We start from the raw sequence: 23,754 nt of genomic DNA on the forward strand, positions 1-23,754 counted from the left end.
ACTTGTGTGTGCACTCTCTCTCAAAAATAAATTAAAAAAAAATCTAAAATACACTTTGAACAAGCCATTCTTTTTTATTTTTCCTTTTATGTTTTTTGGTTACTATTTTATGGTTCCTTGTTCTAATATCCTTCTCCTGCTCTCCTTTTAGATGTTCTAATTGCCCATTCTGCCCTTGGCCATTTTTTTTTTCTTTATATTACCTGCACAAGTTCATCTATTCCAAATTTGTCCAGATGTCTCCACCTTCATTATTACCACCCTTGTATACATTACCATCATCTCTGACTTGGATTACTACAGCACTCCCTGTCTGATTTCACATTTTCTGTTACCTTGTCTCAATCCAGGGGGATGTGGCTCATGTTTATACAACCCGTAAGATCATATGTCTCTTTTCCTACTCTTCTGATCTTCTCCCTTGCCTCTAAGATTCATCTCTAGCTCCTCACTCTCATGAGTTCACCTCTGACTGACCAGCTATTAGCCCGGCCATTCACCACTCTCTCACAGACCTTTATGCCTACATTTAGCCACACTGAACTCTTTAAAGCACCTAGAATTCATCATGTGCTTTCTTTCCTCTTCACTTTTGCACAAGCTGCTCTTTCTGCTTGGTTTAGAAGTCCTTTCTCTTCCTCTTTGGTCAACTCCTATTCATCCTTAAATCCAGGAAGCCCAGGCTAGGTCTCTCTCCTATGTGCTGATGTGTATGAATTCTGCCCACTTGCCAAAAGAGAAAGAGAAGAAAGGAATTTTGAGGATGCCAATGGGTGTGTTTTGTTCACTTTTGTACCTTTAGTACCTGACATAGTATTTAATAGTTTTTTCTGTTTTCATTTTTATTTTGTTTACTTTGTATTTGCTACTGGTGTGAATAGTGGCACACATTTGAAACTGCTGTTTGGATTTTGTGGCACACCATTTTCTTTTTCTTTTTTTAAAAAATATTTTAATGTTTATTTATTTTTGAGAGACACAGAGTGTGAGCAGGGGAGGAGCAGAGAGAGAGGGAGACAGGGAATTTAAAACAGGCTCCAGACTGTGAGCTGTCAGCACAGAGCCTGTTCGGGGCTCGAACACAAAGCCTATGAGATCATGACCTGAGCTGAAGTGGGCTGCTTAACCGACTGAGCCACCCAGGTGACCTGGGGTACACCATCTTCTATCTTTCCATTAACTTACTAGTACTGCTCATTCTATTTAAAAATTTACTTCTGTTTGGGTAGTAGGTCACATCCTTAATAGTTATATTATTATTCCTATTTCATAGATTAGGGGTTGGGAGTAAGTAAGACTTCTCAAAGAGGTTGATTAATTCAGAACTTTTTCCTCACACTTTTCTAGTTCCAAAGTAACTTGTTAGTCTCTGACTAGCCTATATGAAGTGTATTTAATATGCAAAACATTTATTCAATCATTCATTCATCTGTCCATCTATCTATTGATCTATTTAGTCAAAATTCCATAACTGAAGGAGACAGAATAAAATTCATCAGAAAGAAACAGAAAGTCAGCTGTTGGATAAACCTTTATATATATTATAAATACTTTTTGATATACTGTCTTATTCACTAATTTTACTAATTGTGTCACTAATGTATAAGTTTTATCGTCACAATTGTGTGGCATTTTTAGAAAATTGGTTCTTATAACTTAAACTGACTCATGCTACTGACTGCTGGTTAGATGGACCATGGACCGTTTGGGCAATTAGAAAGGAAAGATGTTCAAAGTCTATACTAGGCCTGACTACCAAAGGAAGAAATCCAGAGTGGATGTCCTTCTGTTTACCACAGTGTACTGGTGAGTCTTTGGATATGCAAAGGTAGCTTAACCAAGGGCTGAAAAGCTAAATTCCTCTTCACCAAAAAGTGTGAACTAATTGAGTTGGTATAGGGAAGACACAAAGGAAGTCTGAGAAACAGAGGAAAAAGGAGATTTGCAGAGCATCTAAGAAAGGCAAACAACATCTTGGGGACCTGTGATGCAGTTGTTAAAAAAAAAAAAAAAGGCCAATGAAAATTTCCCAGAGACAAGGTAAGAAAGGTAGTTTAAGAACAGGGATGTCTAATATGTAATTTTCAGTTGTTGGCATTACCACGATGGAAAGTCACTCTATATCTCAAACAGTTAGTGATATACACGTGTTTTGAGGGTGAGAGGATTAAAAAAATAAGCAAGTTCCATTGGTGAACGGTATGCAGCAAAGAAAAGAAAACTGGCGAGGGAGAAGAGTCAATGTTATTACTCTTAATTGTGTTGTTACACTGCCCTCTACTGGGTTGTCAGAATCCCCCTAGATTTAATGGCTGGCTGTCGAACCAGCTGACCGGCCCCATCATCTGTAGACAATTTCCTGCACCTGCTGACAAAGTATGTGTTAAGCTTGAGGCCTGGGGAGTAGTGCAAATTGATTAAAGCTGTTTACTTTACCGTCTTTGCAAAATACAGGCAGTTTCCAAAATATAACAGAGGCTTCCCCATCAGAGGTGTGTGTGTGTGTGTGTGTGTGTGTGTTTTGTTTTTTGTTTTGTTTTGAGAGGGACTGAGACAGCGTGAGTGGGGAAGGGCAAAGAGAGAGGGAGAGAGAGAAAATCCCAAGTAGGCTCCACACTGTCAGCACAGAGACCTATGTGGGGCTCAAACTCACCAACCATGAGCCAAACCAAGAAACCTGAGCCGAAACCAAGAGTTGGATGCTCAACCAACTGAGCCACCAGGTGCCCCCAGAATTGTGTATTTCATGTTAACATTAGATCTGCACGTTCCACTATGATTTGAAGGCATGGATAGTGGCAGCTTCGTTATGGTTAGTGATCAAAACACTGGCAGAAAATGATACCAGACACTGATGCTATAAAGAAAGTCTGGATGATCTTCTGCGAGAGCTATTAAAATAATTTCTAGTTATTAATTTAATTCAAAATAAACTTTCTTTCGGGATATTAAGTTAGAACAAAGCCAACTCACTCCCTACCAAAATAACTTGGCAGCTATTCTGATGAAGACTTCTGTGTCAGGGTAGCCTCATATGTTTTGCCTGGGTTTAACTGCGAATCCTAGTTACAGTTGTACCAGTTTAGACCTGCTTAAATCCTTTCGAATCCTGACTCTCCAATAAAAGGAAAACGGAAGTTTACTAGAGTGGTACTATATAACCAAGCATCATGCTAGGTAGTGGAGATAACTAGCTACATAAGATGCCACTTCTGCCCTCCGTGGACTCAATGTTGACTACGGGGGAAGGACATGCTATTGCCCGTAGTACCCCCTCCCTTTAGCAAATATAGTGCCTGGCTAAGACCCATATGCCTAATAGGTGCTTGATAAATGTGTGTTGAATAAATGAGGGAATGAATGAAGAAACGAGGCGGCATATGCAAAGGTTAGGAGTCTGCCAAATAGCCTGTTTTGATCACAGCTCTGCTACATATTAGCTATGTAAATAAATCACTTCACTTAAATCCCTGGAGCCTCAGTTTCCGTATCTGTACACCTATCCTGCAAAGCAACTGCAAAATGCTTAGCACACTGCTTCACATCCAGAAAGCACTCAATAAGTGTTTAATGTTATAACGTGAAAAGGGCAAGAAGGAAAAGGAGTGATTAAATATGGGGATTAGAATTCCTAGATTATGTCTATATATGTACATTTAAAAGTATAGGACAATGTTGGATTTGGGAAAATTTTTAATGGTGAATAAGAGATTGGTTTCCAAAACCAATTTATTCATGTGGTAGGAAACTTGAACCCTCGAGACAGTGACTCACATGCTTATAGTTCCACAGGCAGAAAGAGAACATTCTCTGGTTAGGTCAAGTTAAAAAATTCTGAGGGAAGGTTTCTAAATGGCCCTGCTTGGGTCAGGTTCATCTTAACCTGATGTGGTACAGACTTTGGGATGGGAGGTTGTCCTGGGTGGTCCAGGTGGGCCAATTTAATCAAGGGTTCTTAAAAGAGAAACTTTCTTGGCTGTAGTGAGAGATATGATGACAGAACAAGGGTTAAAGTGATGGGACATTGTTAGCCTCGAAGATGTTGGATGGGGAACAAGAGCTAGGAATGTGAGCATTCTCTAATCTGCAAATGGCAAGGGGATGGACTTTTCTGTAGAGGCTCCAGAAAGGAATGCAGTCCTGATGATACCTTGATTTTAACCAGGTGAGACCCACATTGGACCTCTGACCTACAGAGCTGTAAGATAATACATTTTTAGTTGTTTTAAGCACAAAATGACTTGTTAAGACAGTAATAGGAAACTCATATACCAGGGAAATGGGGTGGAAACCTACTTTCATTTCATCCCACATATTCACTCAACATCGTCGGCTCTGAGGCAGCTTGCTCAATGAGTACCTGTAGCTTCCACCACTGCCTGCTCACCTCATCCATAGGAATAGATTGATTTGAGAGGATAAAGTAGATTGTGTAGAGGGAAGCAGAGCCAAGAAGTAGAGAGAATTCTGATGCTACCTGAGCCGCCAGTTCCAGTTAATTTTGAGGCCAACGTCATGCTTGCCCTTTGGTTATACAAGCTAATCAATCCCTCTTTTTGAGCTAGTTGGTTTGAATTAAATGTCTGTGACTTGCAACTAAATGATCCTGTCTAAATCATAAATCTATGGTAAGGAAGAGATGACCGAAGGAGAAGAGTGTTGTTTTGTTTGGTTTGGTCTTTAAAAGCCTTTGGAGACAGTACCTGATGATGGCTTAATGCGATTCCATAGCAACCCACTGAGAAACATGTTATCCCACTTTAGATGAGGAAAGTCATACTTCTTAGCTAAGTGGCTTTCCCACAAGCAAGAATATTCTGAATTTAAAACGTGAAAACCCATATTGGTTTGCTTTGTTTGTCTCCAGTGAAACACATTGCACATAGAGTATCCTGCCTTATGTTTTTTCTTTTTTTTTTTTAAAGTTATCAAAATAGAGCCACATTGTTTCGAGGCCTCTCCACTTCCTGTTTCTGCAGCCTCAAACGGTTTTCTTTTCCTCTGCATCCGATAAACTCAATGCTCTAGAGTCTAGAGAAGTACTGGACAAAGCTGCTTAAACCTAACTGGTGGCGGTGGTGATAGGAGGACTTCTTGTGCACTGGCCATGCGGTTATTTCTCCTAGAAAAAAGATAGAATTAAAAAGCAGACACTATTATTCCTGAAGCACATTAAAAGGATCTGGATGTTACCTCCCAAAAGATATTTTAAATTTTTTTTTTCAACGTTTATTTATTTTTGGGACAGAGAGAGACAGAGCATGAACGGGGGAGGGGCAGAGAGAGAGGGAGACACAGAATCGGAAACTGGCTCCAGGCTCCGAGCCATCAGCCCAGAGCCTGACGCGGGGCTCGAACTCACGGACCGGGAGATCGTGACCTGGCTGAAGTCGGACGCTTAACCGACTGCGCCACCCAGGCGCCCCCCAAAAGATATTTTATAATTTAAATGGAAATATAGAACGCCACACAAATTCATGACATTTGTCTTTCTGGAATATTGTATGCTTGTTATTTTAGTTTTGCAGATAGGAAAAGACTATGTCTATTGGTGCCACAAATTAGGGAACAACAGGTGTAGTTGCATCATTTTGGCCCCAGGGCACCTTGCCCCTATGAAGCGGTTACTGATTATGCCCATGGAGCTTTACCATGAGCCTACCCCCTCTGTCTTCTTGGGTGGAATACGGACTGCTCACAGAAAAAGAAGAGATGGAAATCTCTATCAGTAGAGGGCTGAGAAGCAAAGTGGGTAAACTCTGACTACTATATCATCTTGGTAGAAAATAAGAGGATTTAGAATAAATATCTTGTCTGCTCTTCATTTTTTTTGCAGTTCTGAAGTTTTTGTGTTTAAGAAAGAGAAGATAGGGGTGCCTGGGTGGCTCAGTTGGTTAAATGTCAGACTTCGGCTCAGGTCATGATTTCATGGTTCATGAGTTTGAGCCTGCATCTGACAGCAGAGAGCCTACTTTGGATCCTCTTCCTCTCCTCCTCTCTAAAAAATAAATAAACATTAGGAAAAAAAAAAACAATGTTCATAAAACTTGGTAAGATGTTAGAACACTACTCATGGACCTTCAGGTCTTAGCTTACATGATATTTTACTCATTTGGCCCCAAATATTTATTGAATACTTACCATGGGTCCTACTGAACAAATCAAGCATGTTCCTCGGGGCTACTGTGTAGGGCTGTGCAGGTGAATAGTACCTAGTGCTGTTGTGTAGTGCACAACTTCCACTATTACAGGTGTTTTTACCCTCCTGGAGACTAAATCTGGTGACTTCTAGAAAGTCTTGCTGGAATTTTCACTCTTCCCCCTCAAAGTAGAAAAGGTGCTCCTATTATGTGTTCTAAAATACAGTCAGTCATAGCACTTTACCCATTTATAATGAATGGTGTCATCCTGTTAGATTGTAAACTCAGATGGGACTGAGATTGCATCGACAGAAAAACCTTGGATTGCAAGTAACTTGTTCTGCGAACGTTCCTCAAGACGAGTAAACATTTCTAATAAATGTTAACTTGATAAACAAGCAATGTCTTGAAATACCAGTAGTACATGAGCAGTGTCTTGTAATATGAGTTCTACTTGATGCTGAATGTCACATGATCACAACTGAGCCAATGGTTCTTGAAATTCACTTTGATATACGAGTGCTTTGGATTACAAGTATGTTTCCAGAACGAATTATGCTCGCAAACCAAGGTTTTGCTCACAAACCAAGGTTTTACTGTATCTTGTTTATCACTTTCTAGGGGCTAGGGATGCATCGGTAAATTAAACAGTCAAAAAACCCTGGCTTCTAGAAGCCAATAATCTAGCAAGAGCAGAGAGTAAATAAGTTCAATATCTAGCATGCAAGATGGAAATTAATAGTATGGAGAAAAATAAAGCAAGGGGGCTTTCTTTTCACCTACTTTATGTTTTTGCTCAACTGTCACCTTTTTATACTTTGAGATAGGAAAGATTTGGAGGTTTGGAGTAGAGGAGAAATATGATCTTGCCTAAAAAAGAAAAACAACATTTAGGAATGTAACAGGCACACTTAGCAAAAAGCAAGTAAGGTAGTTATCAGATCTCCACTTTGTCAGGAATCAGGACACAGCAAATAAAGTGTTATACAGAATATAGAGAACAAGGGCTCAGCCTTTCCCCTCCAAAACTCTTGACATAAGCTTCTTCCACAACACGTTTTTACAAAAATCTTGGGAGAACCCGCATGTTCCAACCGGGGCTGGGTGTTGTATTTTTGCAAAATAGCACCCCACGCCTTCTAGTATCAGCCTACAGACCCTTTGCACCTGGTTGGGGTGTCTGAGGCTCTGAGTTATTCTTTAAGTCTCTTCAACCCGTCCTTATTGAGCAGGCAGCTTCATAAGGAAATAACATCTTGGATAATCAAGATACTACGCTCTGCTAATCACATCCATATCTGGCATTTTCACACCCGTTACGCTCTGAATACAGGCGTAAGTGTATTTTCCCTCCTACTCTTAGGGCTTCGCTCCGAGGGCTTTTGACGAGAGCCTGAAAACCACGCCCTCCCCAAGCACCTTCTCCCCGGCTCTCCACCCGCCCAGCGCGGCGTAGCTTTCTGGAATCCGTAGGCCTCTCTTTCCTCTGCCCCAGAACTACAACTCCCGGCAGGCTCTGTTTCTCTCCACCTTCCTCTTAGCGCATGGCCTGCCGGGAGGGGGCAGGTAGCGCGGGCGGGGTCCAATGGGTGCCGGCTCCCGAGGAGAAGGCGGAGGAGAGGAGGAAGGAGGCGGACTCTGGGCCCCGGCCCCATTCATTGCCGCGGCCGGCCGGGCGGGGGTCCTGTGTTTTCGGAGCCATGGAGGCGCTAATTCCAGTTATCAACAAGCTTCAGGATGTCTTCAACACGGTGGGCGCCGACATCATCCAGTTGCCTCAGATCGTCGTGGTGGGAACGCAGGTAGGAGACGAGGGCGGCGTCCGCCCAGGCCAGAGCCCGGGGCGCGGGCCTGGTAGGGGCTGCGGCAGGGCCAGCTCCGAGCCGGCCTTTGCGGCCTGTGGGAGGAGGGCGCTGCTGGGGGCACCCGGGCTCTTCGGGCTGTGCCGCGCCTTTCCGCCCGGGGCAGGTTACTTCGGGCCTGGGAATCCGGGCCGGGTCGGGAGGCGAGGGGCGGAGCCGGCGCGGCGGGTCCCGGGGGCGGGCTAGTCGGGGGACGGACCGGCGAGCGGAACTGGAGCCCGCGGAGACCGGGCGCGGCTTGCCCTGCGGGCCGCTGCTTGGAAGGGCACCTGGGGGACGCGCTGGGCACGTGGGGCCACACTGGGCTCATGGCGGGCCAGCTAGCCCTTCTTCGGTTGGTTTTAGGGCGGCAGGGTTTTTATTCCCCTTCTTGCCTTGCTCAGGGGCTCCGGAGTCAGTTTTGGAACCGCGGGGTCGGGGTTGAGAAGGCCGCTACTGTGTGGTACCTGAATGTTTTGCTGCAGTGCAATCCCTTCATGTTTTGAGGACGCCGAAGCAGTTAATAAAAAGCAACCCCCCCTCTCCCCCGCCCCAAACCACCTGTATCTGGGTGTTAGGAAGGAATAACCAGTTTTTCTGCGTTGGCTGTGGTTTTTGTCTTCCATCCAAATTGAGCATCAGGTTCTCTGGTCTTTTCATATTGAGTGTCATAGATAGCATAATTTTTTATATGCAGAAAATGTTGAAAAAATAAATTATTTTTAGAGTGACAGAAGTACAAGTTTCATTTTCTCTGCCTGCTGATTTTCTTGGTTTTAAAAGAATCGTAGGACTTTTATTAGAGTTCAGAGAAACGCATCTTAGAGCTTAGTATATTGATTTTAAGTGTTTTCATTTCTCAATGATCTTTTCTGTTGAGAAGGGGACGGTTTCCTCATTTTCTGTCGCTACATCTTGCTACAGTATTTTAGTGTAGAGTATAAATATTATGACAGGGAACTTAACGTTCAGAGTACCATGGAGCATATTCAAACCTTGGAAACCATAGACATCTTGTACTTTTTCTTGCTTTTAAATAAAGTGGTAGAAATTATTTCAGAAACACATATACTTGGTCTGCTGTAGGATTGGTATAGATTCTGCTCACTCCTGCCTACATATATTGTAGTATTTGTAACTTATTTGTAATGATTGGACACTGAATCATCAATATAATATTAGGAGCGGTATTTTTATTTCACATATTTTGTTCACTGCTGCGTTCCTGTTCCTAGCTCTGTAACAGTCCCGGGGCGTGTAGTGAGTGCTCCATAAATACTTTGAATGAATGGATATTGTTCACTGTAACCAGATAATATTTTAAAACACTGGTACTTCTATCATCAAATGGATCTGTTTTTGAAAATACAATGAAAGGAGATGAACTAAGTCTTCTTTGGTAGTAATTTGGAAGTGTTTCCTATCTGTGAACCAGAAACTTTCCATATACTTTTAAGAGATTCTCCATGCTTTCTAAGCTTGGAGAAGTAAAAGAATCAGAGCTATTGTGTGTCAGCATAAATAGTTTAAAATCAAGAAGGATTTTTCTTACACAAAATTGAGTTTCCCTTTTTTTTCCCCCCAAAGTTTGTTTATTTAGAGAGAGAGAGAGAGAGAGAGAGAGAGAGAGAGAGAGAGAGGCAGACAAAGAGGGAGAGGGAGTATCCCAAGTAGGCTCTGTGGGATCAATGTGCAGAGCTGGCTGTGTGGCTTGAGCCCATGAAACTAAGATCATGACCTGAGCCAAAGTCAAGATTTAGGCACCTAACTGACTAAGCCACTGAGATGCCCCAAAATTGAGTTTATTTCCGTGAGTAAACCTGTTGGCAAAATTACTCTTCGGAGTAGAGGAGTAAAGATCTCACTGTTAGGAAAATCATTAACGTTGTGCTAGCAGAAACCATCCTAGTAGTGATACATGCCATATTTGCGTGTTGATGTTTGAAATTGCTCAGTAGGGAAATTAAGTTTGTGTGTGTGTTTTAAGTAGGCTCTCTGCCCAACATGGAGTTTGAACTTATAACCCTGAGATCAAGAGGCACATGCGGTACTGACTGAGCCAGCCAAGTACCCAGGGAAATTAGTTTTTAAAGATTTAATGAAGGTTATCTCCATTTGCGTCTTTATTAGCTGTACTTCAGTCCTTTATTATTCAGGTACAGAATTAATAAATAAGGTTAGAAACAATGTCTTCCCCCCCCCCCCAAATCACTTCTGTTTGACTTGAATACTAGTATACCACTACTTTGTCCTCTGTGCCATTTAATGTTTTGTAATATACAGCACATGCATTACATTCACATTTAATGGAGTAGTGTACGATATTATCCAAACATAATAATAAATGTTCTGACCGGTAAACTTCTCAGTGGCAGTGATGATGTCTTCATAATACGGGTAGAGCCTCTCTCTTACACATTAACTACACCTTAAGTGGCTGTAGGTCCCATTTTGTTGAACTTTTTTTTAGAAGTGATTTGCAAACTTAGTATATGTAAGAATCACTTTGAAAATAAGTTCCTAGATTCCATCCCCAGAGATTTTGATTTTCAAATCTAGGTTGGGCCAGGCACTACAGGTGATTCTGATGCAGATGATTCATAGATCCCAATTGAAAAGTGTATTAGTGAGTCTTTGATTTTAAAATGCATGAAACTAGAAAAGATAGGGAAGCTGAGCCTAAGGGCATACCACCATTGAGTAGCATGTTGATATATGTGGCATTCTTGCTAATGTTTTAAATTTTGATTTGTTAAATTGCCCAAGTAATCCTTCTTTCAAGCCTATAGAGTTGGAAGAGTTGAGGAGAAGGAATCATGTTTATAGCTGTAGATCATTCACAACTTTAATGGTTTTAGCTAAATAGTTTCTTGTTGTTGTTTTTTTCTTTAACTGAGATCATCTGTGTGGAAAGAACAGAAGAGGGGAGAGTAAAGGTTGATACTTTTAGACCATGGTGTACTTTGCAGGTGGAGAGGAGATAAGACTTAAACAACTTTTGTGACTCAACTTGGGAAATTTAATCACTATTTTTTTAAGTTGAGAATAAGGGGGTGCCCTCCCAGGTATGTAATCTAAACCAGCACCCAGGGGCGCCTGGGTGGCTCAGTCAGTTAAGCGGCCGACTTCGGCTCAGGTCACGATCTTGCGGTCCGTGAGTTGGAGCCCCCGCGTCGGGCTCTGCTGACCGCTCAGAGCCTGGAGCCTGTTTCAGATTCTGTGTCTCCCTCTCTCTCTGCCCCTCCCCCGTTCATGCTCTGTCTCTCTCTGTCTCAAAAATAAATAAACGTTAAAAAAAAATTTAAAAAAATTAAACAAAAACAAAACACCAGCACCCAGTATAGGAATCCTAGTAACATGACATTAACCTGAGACTCAAGAGTTGCTAGTAATGAACTTTTCACTTTACCTTTCATTTCAGTGATTTCAGCATTCTACCTTTAGGAATTCAGAAAGGAATCTTGGGTTTTAAATGACCAGTTTGCAAACCAACATTTTTTTTCTAACATTTTAAAATATAATTTATGTAACATAAAATCACTGTTATAGAATGTACAGCTCATTGGTTTTTAGTATATTCACAAGTTGTGCAACCATCACCATCTAATTCCAGAACATTTTTTTTTCCAGAACATTTTTATTATGCAAGAAAGAAACTCTGTACTCATTAGCAGTCATTCCTCATTTCATCCTTCCCCTGTCCCATCCCCTGGCAACCACTAATCTACTTTCTGTCTCTATGGATTTGCCTATTCTGGACATTTCATATAAATAGAATCATACAATATGTGGCTCTTTGTGTCTGGCTTCCTTTGCTCAGCATGATGTTTTTAAGTTCATCCATGTATTAATACTTCATTACTTTTTTTTTTTTTTGAAAGAGAAAGGGAGCTTGTGTGCATGGGGGGAGGAACAGAGGGAGAAGGAGAGAGAGAATCTTAAGGAGGCTCCACACCCAGCAAGAGCCTACACGGGGCTCCATCTCACGACTATGAGATCATGACCTGAGCCAAAATTAAGGGTCAGATACTTAACAAACTGAGCCGCTCAGGTGCCCCAGTACTTCATTACTTTTTATGGCTAAATAATATTCCATTGTATACATATGCCACATTTTGCTTATCCATTCTAGTTGATGAATATTGGGTTGTTTCCATTTTTTGGTTATGATGGAGAATATGAACATTGTTTGCAAGCTTTTGTCTGGACATGTTTTCAGTTCTCTTGGATATACAGTAAAACCTTGGATTGCGAGTTACTTGTTCTACGAGTGTTCCATAAGACGAGCAAACATTTCTAATAAATTTTAACTTGAAAAATGAGCAGTGTCTTGCAATATGAATAGTATGTGAAGATGAAAATCGCATGATCGCAACTGAGCCAATGGTTCTTGAAATTCGCTTTGATATATGAGTGCTTTGGATTACAAGCATGTTTCCAGAAAGAATTATGCTCTCAAACCAAGGTTTTACTTAGGAGTAGAATTGCTGTGTCATTTGGTAACTCTTGTTTAACTTTGAGAAACTGCCACATTGTTTTCCAGTGTGGCTGTACTATTTTACATTCCTTCCATCAGTGTTTGAGGGTTTCAGTTTCTGCACATCCTCACCAACTCTTGTTATTATCTTTTTATTTTTATTTATTTTTTTAATGTTTATTTTTGAGAGAGAGAAAGTGACAGACTGTGAGTGAAGGAGGGACTGTAGAGAGAGAAGGAGACACAGAATCTGAAGCAGGTTCCAGGCTCCTTGCTGTCAGCACAAGCACAGAGCCCGACGTGGGGCTTGAACCCATGGACCATGAGATCATGACCTGAGCTGAAGTCAGATGCTTAACCAACTGAGCCACCCAGCTGCCTTGTTATCATCTTTTTTAAAAAACTGCTAAATCATCCTAGAACTCTTTTACTTTAAAAAAAGCATGCCCTGCCCCCAGCACTGCTGTCTACATTTTAGTTCCTGAAATCTTGCTCTCTCCTGCTGGATGTGCCTTCATTTGTCCTGTGTTCTTAGAGGTGATGATTTCATGAAGTTTAGTAATTTGGTGCTAAATATTGATCATAGATTTCATTCCTGTATTGTTTTCTTGTGCATGTTCTTAGGTAAACTTATATATTTTCTCTTTTTTTTTTTTCTAGTTTCTTTGTATGGTTCATGTGCTGCTTCCCTTTTTTTTAAACTTAAAAATGAGGTGAAATTTCTGTAACATAAAACTTGCCATTTTAGAGGGTACAGTTCAGTGGCATTCAGTATATACATAATGTTGTGCAATCACCATCTCCTTCTAGTTCCAAAACATTTTTACCACCCAAAAGAAAATTCCATGCCCATTAAGCAGTTACTTCCTGTTCCTCCGTTCCTCCAGGCGCTGTAAACCACCAATCTTCTTTCTGTCTCTGTGGATTTACCTATTCTGGCTATTTCATAGAAATGGAATCATAAAATATGTTACCATTTATGTCTGACTTCTTTCACTACAGATAAAAAATGTTAAAAAGATAAGAAAAATAGGTGCACCTGGGTGGCTCAATTGGCTAAGCATCCGACACTTGATTTCAGCTCAGGTCATGATCTCACTGTTGTGAGATTGAGCTCCATGTTGGGCTCCCCACTAGGTATGGAGCATCCTTAAGATTCTCTCTCTCCCTTTCCCCCTCACCTGCTTGCTTGCATGCTTTCTCTCTCTCAAAAAAAATATTAAGAAAAATAAAGAAAAATCACATTTATCTGTTGTATTAATATCAAAGAATTAAGAAGCGTCTCTTATAAAATGAAAAGTGAAAACTTAGTAAAAATTGAATCAGTTTTGGGTAATGTGTCATGAATGAATGTTTGCTACTCCCAACTGATGGTGGTTATCAGAGAGAAAACACTAAAAATATGACAAAGCCTTTTCAGTGAAAGGCTCAATCTCACAGTATAAATCCAAAGTACTGTAGATTTCAGTACAGTACAATTCGGAAGAAACTAAAAGATGACACTGAGACCAGGCACACAAATCTCTAACCCTTGAATATATAGATATTGCATCGATTTGAGGATTATGTGAGGATGAAAAAAGCAGAAGGCATAAGGGTGCCAAGTGGGTCATATTTTCAGAGTAAGCCACCTGTGACTTGCCATACTGGAAGTTCTGTAGCCACTTACCTTCCTAGAATGAGCGCAGACATTGGTTGTTTAAATCACCAGGGGAAAACACGCACCCATCTAGCCAGTTGTAGAGGAAGCCAATATTATTTATAATAGATAAAAAATGAGAACCTATAAACATGTTTGGTTTGTTTGCGAGTCTGTTGACGTAATTTTTGTAATTGAAATATAATTGGCATATAGCATTGTATTAGTTTCATGGGTACAACATAATGATTATTTATATATATATGTATATATATATGTGTATATATATATATATATATAGTGAAATGAGCACAATAAATCTAGTTAATACTCATCACCACACATAGTTGCATTTTTTTCTTATGAAAATGTAAGATTTACTCTCTTAGCACCTGTCAAATATATAGTACAATATTATTATCTGTAGTCACCATACCGTACATTATATCCCCAGGACTTACTTCATTAGAAGTTTGTACCTTTGACCACCTTCACCCATTTCACTCACCCCTTGCTTCTGAGAGCTGCTAAGCTGTTCCCAGTATGTATGACTTTCTTTTTGCCTTTTTTTAGATTCCACATGTAAGTAAGATCATATGATATTTGTCTTTGGTTTATTTCACTTGGTATAATGCTGTCAGAGTCCTTCCATTTTGTTGCAAATATCAACACTTCTTTCCTTTTTTATGGCTGAATAATATTCCATTGTGCAGATGTATATATATTAGTCTTTTAAGATCTTTTGTATTTCTGTGGTAACAGTTGTAATATCTCTTTTATTTCTAATTCGAGTTCTTTTTTTTGTGGCAGGTCTGGTTAAAGGTTTGTCTATTTTTTTCTTTTCAAAAAAGCAGCTCTTAGTTTCACTGATTTTTTTTCTTCCTGTTGTCTTTTTAGTCTCTGTTTCATTTATATCCACTTTGATCTTTAATATTTCCTTTACTAATTTTGGATTTACTCTTCCTTTTCTAGTTCCTTGAGATGTAAAGTTAGATTGTTTATTTGCTATCTTTTTTGTTTATTAATACAGGCATTTATCACTATGAAATTCTCTGTTAGAACTGCTTGTGCAGTTTTGGTATGTTATATTTCCATTTTCATTTGTTTCCAGCTATTTTTTAATTTTTTTTTTCATCCATTGGTTAATAGCATGCTTTTTAATCTCCACATATTTGTGAATTTTTCAGTCTTGTAATTGATTTCTGGTCATAGTATTGTAGTTGGAAAAGGCGTTTGATATAATTTCAGCATTCTTAAACTTACTAAGAATTTAATTAGGCCACTATTTTTGTGGCCTAATACATGATCTATCCTGGAGAGTGTTCCATGTATGCTTGAGAAGGATGGGTATTCTGTTGCTTTTGGATGGAATGTTCTGTGTGTATCTCTTAAGTCCCATCTGGTCTAATGTGTTTTTTTCCTTAAATTTTAAGTCGAAGACACTTAACTTACAGTGTTATAATGTTGTTTCAGGTGTATAATACACTGATTCCACAATTCTGTACATTAGTGCTCATCATGACAAGCATTCTCTTAAACCCCTTTACCTATTTTGCCCATTCCCCCCCGCCACCCACCTCACACCATGGGTTCTTTATAAAGAGTATGTTTCTTTGTTTGTCTCTTTTTCTTTGCTTCGTTTCTTAATTCCACATATGTGTGAAATCATATGGTATTTGTCTTTCTCTGACTTATTTCATTTAGCATACTCTTTCCATGGCGTGTATGTGTGTGTGTGTGTGTGTGTGTGTGTGTGTACACCTCTCTCTGTCTGTCCGTCCTGTCTCTGTCTGTATCCATTCCTCTATAGATGGTCACTTGGGCTGCTTCCATAATTTTGCTTTTGTAAATAACGCGGCAGAAAATGAAAGGGTGCCTATGTCTTTTCAAATTAGTGTTTTTGTATTCTTTGGGTCAATACCCAGCAGTGGAATTATTGGATCATATAGCAATTCTATTTTTTTTTTTATTTTAAAAAGTGTTTTTTGATGTTTACTTATTTATGAGAGAGACAGTGCGCATATGAGCAGGGGAAGAACAGAGTGGGGGGACAGAGGATCTGAAGGGGGCTCTGCACTGACAGCAGAGAGCCTGACGTGGGGCTCAAACTCACAATCGTGACCTAAGCCGAATTAGACACTTAACCTATTGAGCCACCCAGGCATCCCTTGCCCATTCTTAAATTGGATTATTTGCTTTTTTTTTTTTTTTGGTGTTAAGTTGTAGAAATTCTTTAGATTTTTTGGATACTAAACCTTTATTGGATATGTCCTTTGCAAATATCTTCTCCCATTCAGTAGATTGTGTTTTATTTTTGTCAACTGTTTTCCTTTGCTGTGCAGAACTTTTTATTTTGATGTAGTCCCAATAGTTTATTTTTACTTTTATTTCCCTTGCCTTAGGAGACATGTCTAGAAAAATATTGCTATGACAGATGTCAAGAGAAATTACTGCCTGTGCTCTCTTCTAGGATTTTTATGGTTTCAAGTCTCACAGTTAGGTCTTTAATCCATTTTGAGTGTATTTGTGTGTATGGTGTAAAATAGTGGTCCAGTTTGATTCTTTTGCACGTAGCTGTTCAGTTTTCCCTACACCATTTGTTGAGAAGAGACTATCTTTTTCCAGCTGCGTATTCTTCCCTTCTTTGTTATAGATCAGTTGACCATCATGGATTTATTTCTGGGCTCTCTATTCTGTTGATCTTTGTATCTGTTTTTGTGCCAGTACCATACAGTTTTGATTAGTACAGTTTTGTATTGTATATTGAAATCTGGGATTGTGATATTTCCAGTTTTGTTTTTGTTTTTGTTTTTGTTTTCCCCAGATTACTTTGGCTATTCAGGGTCTTTTGTGGTTCCATACAAATTTTAGGATTATTTGTTCTAGTTTTGTGAAAAGTGATGGTATTTTGATAGGGATTGCATTAAATCTGTAGATTGCTTTGGGTATATGGACATTTTAACAATATTTGTTCTTCCAATCCATGACCACAGAATGTCTTTCCAATTGTTTGTGTCATCTTCAGTTTCTTTCATCAGTGTTTTATAGTTTTCGGAAAGCAGGTCTTTTACCTCTTTGGTTGTTTATTCCTAGGTATTTTATTATTTTTGGTACAATTGTAAATAGGATTGTTTTCTTACCTTCTTTCTGTCGCCTCGTTATTAGTGTATAGAAATGCAACATATTTCTGTATATTGATTTTATATTCGGCAGCTCTCCTGAATTCATTTATTAGTTCTGGTAGATTTTTGGTGGAGTCTTTAGGGTTTTCTATGTATAGAATCATGTCATTTGCCAATAATGAAAATTTTACTTTTTTCTTACCAATTTGAATGGCTTTTACTCCTTTTTCTTGTCTAATTGCTGTGGGTAGGACTTCCAGTACTATGTTGAATAAAAGTGGGGAGGTTGGACATCCTTATCTTGTTTCTGATCTTAGTGAGCTTTTCCTCATTGAGGATGTTGTTAGCTTTGGATTTTTCATACATTGCCTTTATTATGTTGAGGTATGTTTCCTCTAAACCTACTTTGTTGAGGGTTTTTTTTTTTTATTATAAATGGATGTTGTACTTTGTCAAATGATTTTTCTCTCTCTATTGAAATGATCATATTATTCTTATTGTTTGTTTTGTTGATGCGATTGATTGATTTGTGGATATTGAACTACCTTTGCATCCCAGAAATAAATCCCACTTGATCGTGGTGAATGACTTTTTTAATGTATTGTTGGATTCAGTTTGCTAATATTTTGTTGAGGCTTTTTACATCTATGTTCATCAAAGATATTGGCCTATAGTTTTCTTTTTTTGTAGTGTCTTTATCTGGTTTTGGTATCAGGGTAATGCTGGCCTCAGAGAATGAATTTGGAAGCTTTTCTTACTCTTCTATTTTTTGGAATAGTTTGAGAAGAATAGGTATTAACACTTCTTTAAACGTTTGGTAGAATTCACCCTTGAAGCCGTCTGGTCTTGGACTTTTGTTTGTTGGGAGTTTTTATTACCAATTCAATTTTGTTACTAGTAATTGGTTTGTTCAGATTTTTTCTTTCTTCCTGGTTCAGTTTTGGAAGATTGTACATTTCTAGGAATTTATCCATTTCTTCTAGGTTGTCAGTTTGCTGGCATACAATTTTTTTTTTTTTTTTTTTTGTAGTAATCTCTCATGACCCTTGTATTTCTGTGGTGTTGTTTCTGTTTCATTTCTGATTTTATTTGTGTCCTTTCTTTCATTCTTGATGAGTCTGGCTAAAGGCTTATCAATTTTTGTTTATATTTTCAGAGAACCAGCTCTTGGTTTCATTGATTTTTTTTTTGTGTGTTTTATCAGTCTCTTTCATTTATTTCTGCTCTAACCTTTATTGTTTCTTTTCTTCTATTCACCTTGGGCTTTGTTCTTGTTATAGTTCCTTTAGGTGTAAGGTTAGATTATTTGAGATTTTTCTTACTTCTTCACGAGACCTGTATCACTGTAAATTTCCCTTTTAGAATAGCTTTTGCTGTGTTTAAAGATTTAGACCATTGTGTTTATATTGTCATTTGTCTCCATGTATATTTTGATTTCCTCTTTGATTTCTTTATTGACCCATTGGGTGTTTATTAGCATGTTGTTTAGCATCCACATGTTTGTTTGTTTTTTTTTCTTTTTTTCCTTGTAATTCATTTTTAGTTTCATATTGTTATAGTCAGAAAAGAACCATGATACGATTTCAGTTTTCTTAGCTTTATTGATACTTGTTTTTATAGCCTTACATGTGATCTCTCTTGGTGGATGTTCCAACAAAAGGATGTGTATTCTGTTTTTGAATGGAATGTTCTGTATATATTTGTTAAATCCATCTGGTCTAACCTGTCATTCAGACACTGTTTCTTTATTGAATTTCTGCCTAGATTATCTGTCCATTGATGTACGTGGGATGTTAAAGTCCCCTACTACTGTTGTATTACTATTAGTTTTTCCTTTTATGTTTTAATATTTGCCCTTTGTGTTTAGGTGCTCCAATTTTGGGTGGGTAGATACTTATATAATCCCTCTTGTGGGACTGACTCCTTTATCATTGTGTAATGCCCTTCCTTGTCTCTTGTTACAGTCTTTGTTTTAAAGTCTGTTTTGTCTCATGTAAGTATTGCTACTCCAGGTTTTCTTCATTTCTATTTGCATGGTATATCTTTTTCTGTACTTTGATTTTCATTTTTACATGTGTTAGGTTTGGAGTGAGTCTCTTGTAGGCAGTATATGAGTCCCTTTTTTTTTATATTCATTTCACCACCCTATGTCTTTTGATCAAAGCATTTAGTCTGTTTACATTTAAAATGATTATTCATAGGTGTGTACTTATTGCCGTTGTTTCCTGGTCGTTTTTGTAGTTCATCTCTGTTCCTTTTCATTTGCTCTCTTTCCTTGTCATTGATGACTTTCTGTAGTGTTATGCTTGATTTTCTTTCTCTTTATTTTTTTGTGTATCTGTTATAGGTTTTGGGTTTGTAGTTACCTTGAGATTCATATATAGGATACTAAGTATATATCAGTCTATATTAAGTTGGTGGTCATTTAAGTTCAAATACCTTCTTTCTTTTTTTCTTAATGTTTGTTTTTGAGAGGGGAGGAGGGGCAGAGAGAGGGGTGGGGACAGAAGATCTGAAGCAGGCTCTGCACTGACAGCAGTGAGCCAGATGTAGGGTTCGAACTCAAACTGCGAGATCATGATCTGAGCTGCAGTCAGACACTGAACTGGCTGAACCACCTTGGTGCCCCAGTTCGAACACATCCTTAAAAAGTAAAGCTTTTTTATTTCTTCCTCTATGTTTTGTGTATATGTTGTCATATTTTATGCATAATTTTCTTATTTCTAATAATGTCCTCTCCACTCCCCCCCACCCCCATTTATAGAAGTCACTTTATCACTTTTTATAAGGCTGGTTTAGTGGTGATGAACTTCTTTAACATTTGTCTGAGAAACACTTTATCTCTCCTTCAATTCTGAATTGACCTTGGCAGGTTGAGTATTTTTGGTTGTGGTTTTTTTCCTTTCAGCACTTTGAATATATCATGCCATTCCCTTCTGGCTTGTAAAGTTTCTGCTGAAAAATCTGCTGATAGCCCTATGCAATTTCCCTTCTACATAACTCTTTTCTTCTTTCCTGCTGTTCTTAAAAGTCTCTTTAATTTTTGCCATTTAAATTGTTATATTGTCTTGGTGTGGCCTCCTTGAGTTCATCTTATTTGGAACTCTTTGGGCTTCCTGAACCTGGATGTCTGTTTCCTTCCCTAGGTTAGGGAAGTTTTCACTTAATGTTTCTTCACATCATTTTCTGCCCTTTCCTTCCTTCCTTTCTTTCTTTCTTTCTTTCTTTCTTTCTTTCCTTCTCCTTTTGGGACCCCCATAATGTGAATGTTTATTTGCTTGATATTATCCAAGAGATCCCTTAGCCTTTACCATTTTTTAAAATGCTTTTTTCTCTTTGCTGTCCAACTTGGGTGTTTTCCAGTACGCTGTTTTCCAGATGCTGATCTGGTCTTCTTTATGTACTCTAATGTGCTGTTGATGTTTTCTAGTGTATTTTCCATTTTAGTTTCTGTTTTTTTCTGATTTGATTGGATCTTTTTTGTATTTAGTTTTTCTGAGGTTTTGCTTTTTTCTTTCATTCAGAGCATATTCTTCAGTCTCTCATTTTGCTTGACTTTGTAGGTGTCAAGCTACTTTTGTAGCTTGTAGGTGTGACAGCTACTTTTCCTAAACTTGAAGGAGTGGTCTTGAGTATAATCGTACCCTGTGTACACTGTGTGTGCCAGGTGACTTTGGCTGGCTGGAGCTGTATCTGGAGTGGGCTGGGGTTCCTGGGGCACTCTGTGCTGGGGCTGCCCTGGAAGGATGGCCAGCATGGAAGTGGGCATGGGATAGGGTGGTCCTGGGGCTTTCCACTCAGAGGGTGTCCTGGCAGGACAGCTGAAGTTGAGGGGAGTGCAAGCTAGAGGGTCCCAGATCTCTCTTTGCAGAGGGTGCTCTGGTGAGACAACTAAAGCTGAAGTGGATGTGGGCTGGTCCCTGGGTTCTCCACACAGATGGTGCCCTGGCTGGATTGCTGAAGCTAAAATGGGAACAAGCTGGTATGTCTGGGGGTACTTAGTGCCTAGGTGCCTTGGCAGGGCAGTTGGAGCCACGGCTTGTGTGGTCCATGGTGTCCTGTAGTGCTCTCTGCCAAGGGTGCCCTAGCAAGCTGTCTGGAGCCAAAGTGGTGTGGGCCTGTAGTGTTTTGCAGTGCTTTGTGCCTATGTCATGTTGACACGACAGCTGGAGCTGTAGTGAGTGCCCAGCAAGGGTTCCTTGCAGTTGTGACACACTGGCGCCGCCTGGATGGGATGGCGATGGTTGGTGTGGGTTAGGGACCCAGTGCTCTCTGAGGCAGTTGGCTGGCTGTGGCACCTGGAACACTACTCCCTTTTGCACTATCAAGGTGGAGGATGGATGTAAACCGTGGCACTTGCCAGCCCCTCCCAGTTGGAGAGAGTTCCGGGAGCTCCCCCATTATTTGGTGGAGTTGTATGCTGGATCTTTTATATACTAATTGCTTTTTTAAACCACAGCTTTTTCCTGTGCCCCAGGGCAGAACAGTCTGCTCTTGTATAGTCCCTTCATACTACCCCTCCCCACTTCAGTTCACAGCATTGGAGGTAGGGGTTCTCTTCCTTACAGTGTCTGGTTTCTCTGTCTCTCTTGCCGTTTTCTGTGTGTTCTGTGTTTTGTTGTGTAGCAGCTACTCAGTCAGCCCTCAGTTCTTTGGAGGAATTGCTGTATAAGTAAGTGTAGATTTGGTGTGTCTGTTGAGGGGGAAAGTTCAGCATCTTCTTAAGTTGCCATCTTGGACAGGACCCTTACTTATTGTCACATTTTAAACTTGTGGTATCTAATTGTGTTTTTTGTTATATCTCCCTGATTACTAATGAATATGATCATTCTAAATTTTTTCTTACCCTTTGTGGTGCTGTTTTTGTGAGTTTCTGTTCCTATCTCTGCACATTATTTTCTAATAGATTATTCATCTTTTTCTCACTGATTTGTGGAAGTTACTTACACATTTTGCTTACTAGTTCTTTGTGAGTTAGAGGGATCACAAATATTTTCCTCTAATTTTTTTGTATGAGTAAAATAAATTTTAATTTTACTGTAGTTGGACTGTCACTTTTTTTTCTTTAGTTTGTACATTTTATGTAGTAAGGAGTCATTCTCTATCTCAAAGTCAGGAAAGTATACTTTAATATTCTCTAATTTGTAAAGTTAGAATTTTTAAAATTTGTAATTCATCTTGAATTTTTCTCCTTTATTTTATTTTTCCATGGTTTTATTGAGGTGTTGTTTTTATAATGTGAAGTTTACCCACTTGAAATGTATAATCATTCGTTTTTAGCATGTCTGTAGAGTTTTGCAACTATCACCATAATTTACTTCTAGGTATTTCATTACCTTAAAAAGAGACCTTGTATCCATTAGTAGTCATTTCCATTTCCCTCTGCCCCTAGTGCTTGGCATCCACTTAATCCAATTTCGTGTCTGTTCTGGACATTTCATATAATCAGGATCAGATAATATGTGGTCTTTTGACTGACTTCTTTCACTTAGCATAATGTTTTTGAGGTTTATCCATATTGTAGCATGTATCAACACTTTATTTCTTTCTGTGACTGAAAAACTGGGCAGGGTTTTGCACACACAGATAATAGGTGAATGAGAGAGATCTGTGGTAAAGTCTTAAGGGACTGGAGAACCTTCATGAAACTTTGAAAACTAACCAAACAAAGCTCCTTTCTAAGACCAGTTCTCGCAGTGAGAAGCAACTGAGAATACACTGACCACCCCTGAAGAATACAGACAAAGGAAAGAGAAGATCCAGATAAAAGTGGTAGAGAGGAACAGAGACAAGTTACCAGAAAACAAAGAACTATATTTTTGAACACTATATGGAGACAAAAGGGAGTTTTAGAGTGTAGAGTTAGAATTGTTATTCTAGGCCAAGTTTTTTCCTAAAGTTTAGAAAATGACTGTTGTCAAATCTCATACAAAGTTTTTTAAAGAAAAATGAGACTCAGAATAACATTCTTGTTGACAAGAAAGTATACCAGGAAGACATGTTGGCGAAACAGATGAAAACAACTAGATATTAAGACAAAAGGCAAGATAAGGCATTAAATAACAAGTGTGTATAGGAACAAATAAGAACTAGGTGGTAGAACTTACTGAAGTATTAGAAATGAAAGGAAATTTATTTTAGAAATGAGGACAGCTTAGAAGTAAAACAAGAACAAATAAACATAACATATAGTACCTTGAGAGAGAAAGATGTTGAAAAGGAAGAAACATTAAAAATAAAAAGGGTAGGGAAGAGGTGTAAAAAGAATTTGACAGAGGGGCTCAGTCGATTAAGCATCTGACTCTTGATTTCAGCTTAAGTCTTGATCTCACACACAGTTCATAAGATTGAGCCCTGGGCGGCTGGCTCTGCACTGACAGCATGAAGCCTGCTTGGGATTCTCTCTCACCCTCTCTCTCTTTCTGCCCCTCCCCCACTTGCTCACATACTCGCTCTTTCTAAATATTAGGGAAAAAAATTGGGGGGTGGCTTCTGGGTGACTCAGATGGTTAAGTGTCCAACTTCGAATCAGGTC

At 39.1% G+C, this 23,754-nt stretch overlaps 1 protein-coding gene across 5 annotated transcripts in view; it reads left to right on the forward strand.

Annotated features, from left to right (window-relative positions):
• The first annotated feature begins 7,701 nt into the window (after window positions 1–7,701).
• Window positions 7,702–23,754, forward strand: part of DNM1L (dynamin 1 like) — a 48,686-nt gene continuing 32,633 nt past the window's right edge. For 4 of the 5 annotated variants that reach the window (XM_047865746.1, XM_047865747.1, XM_047865748.1 and 1 more), the window contains exon 1: window positions 7,702–7,942. In XM_047865746.1, coding sequence (XP_047721702.1) covers window positions 7,841–7,942 — 102 coding nt within the window. In that variant the 5' untranslated portion in view covers window positions 7,702–7,840. The remainder of the gene's footprint in view (window positions 7,943–23,754) is intronic. The other variant, XM_047865750.1, reaches the window with a different exon arrangement.

This window comes from Prionailurus viverrinus, chromosome B4 (assembly GCF_022837055.1).
Source record: "Prionailurus viverrinus isolate Anna chromosome B4, UM_Priviv_1.0, whole genome shotgun sequence".
NCBI lineage: Eukaryota > Metazoa > Chordata > Mammalia > Carnivora > Felidae > Prionailurus > Prionailurus viverrinus.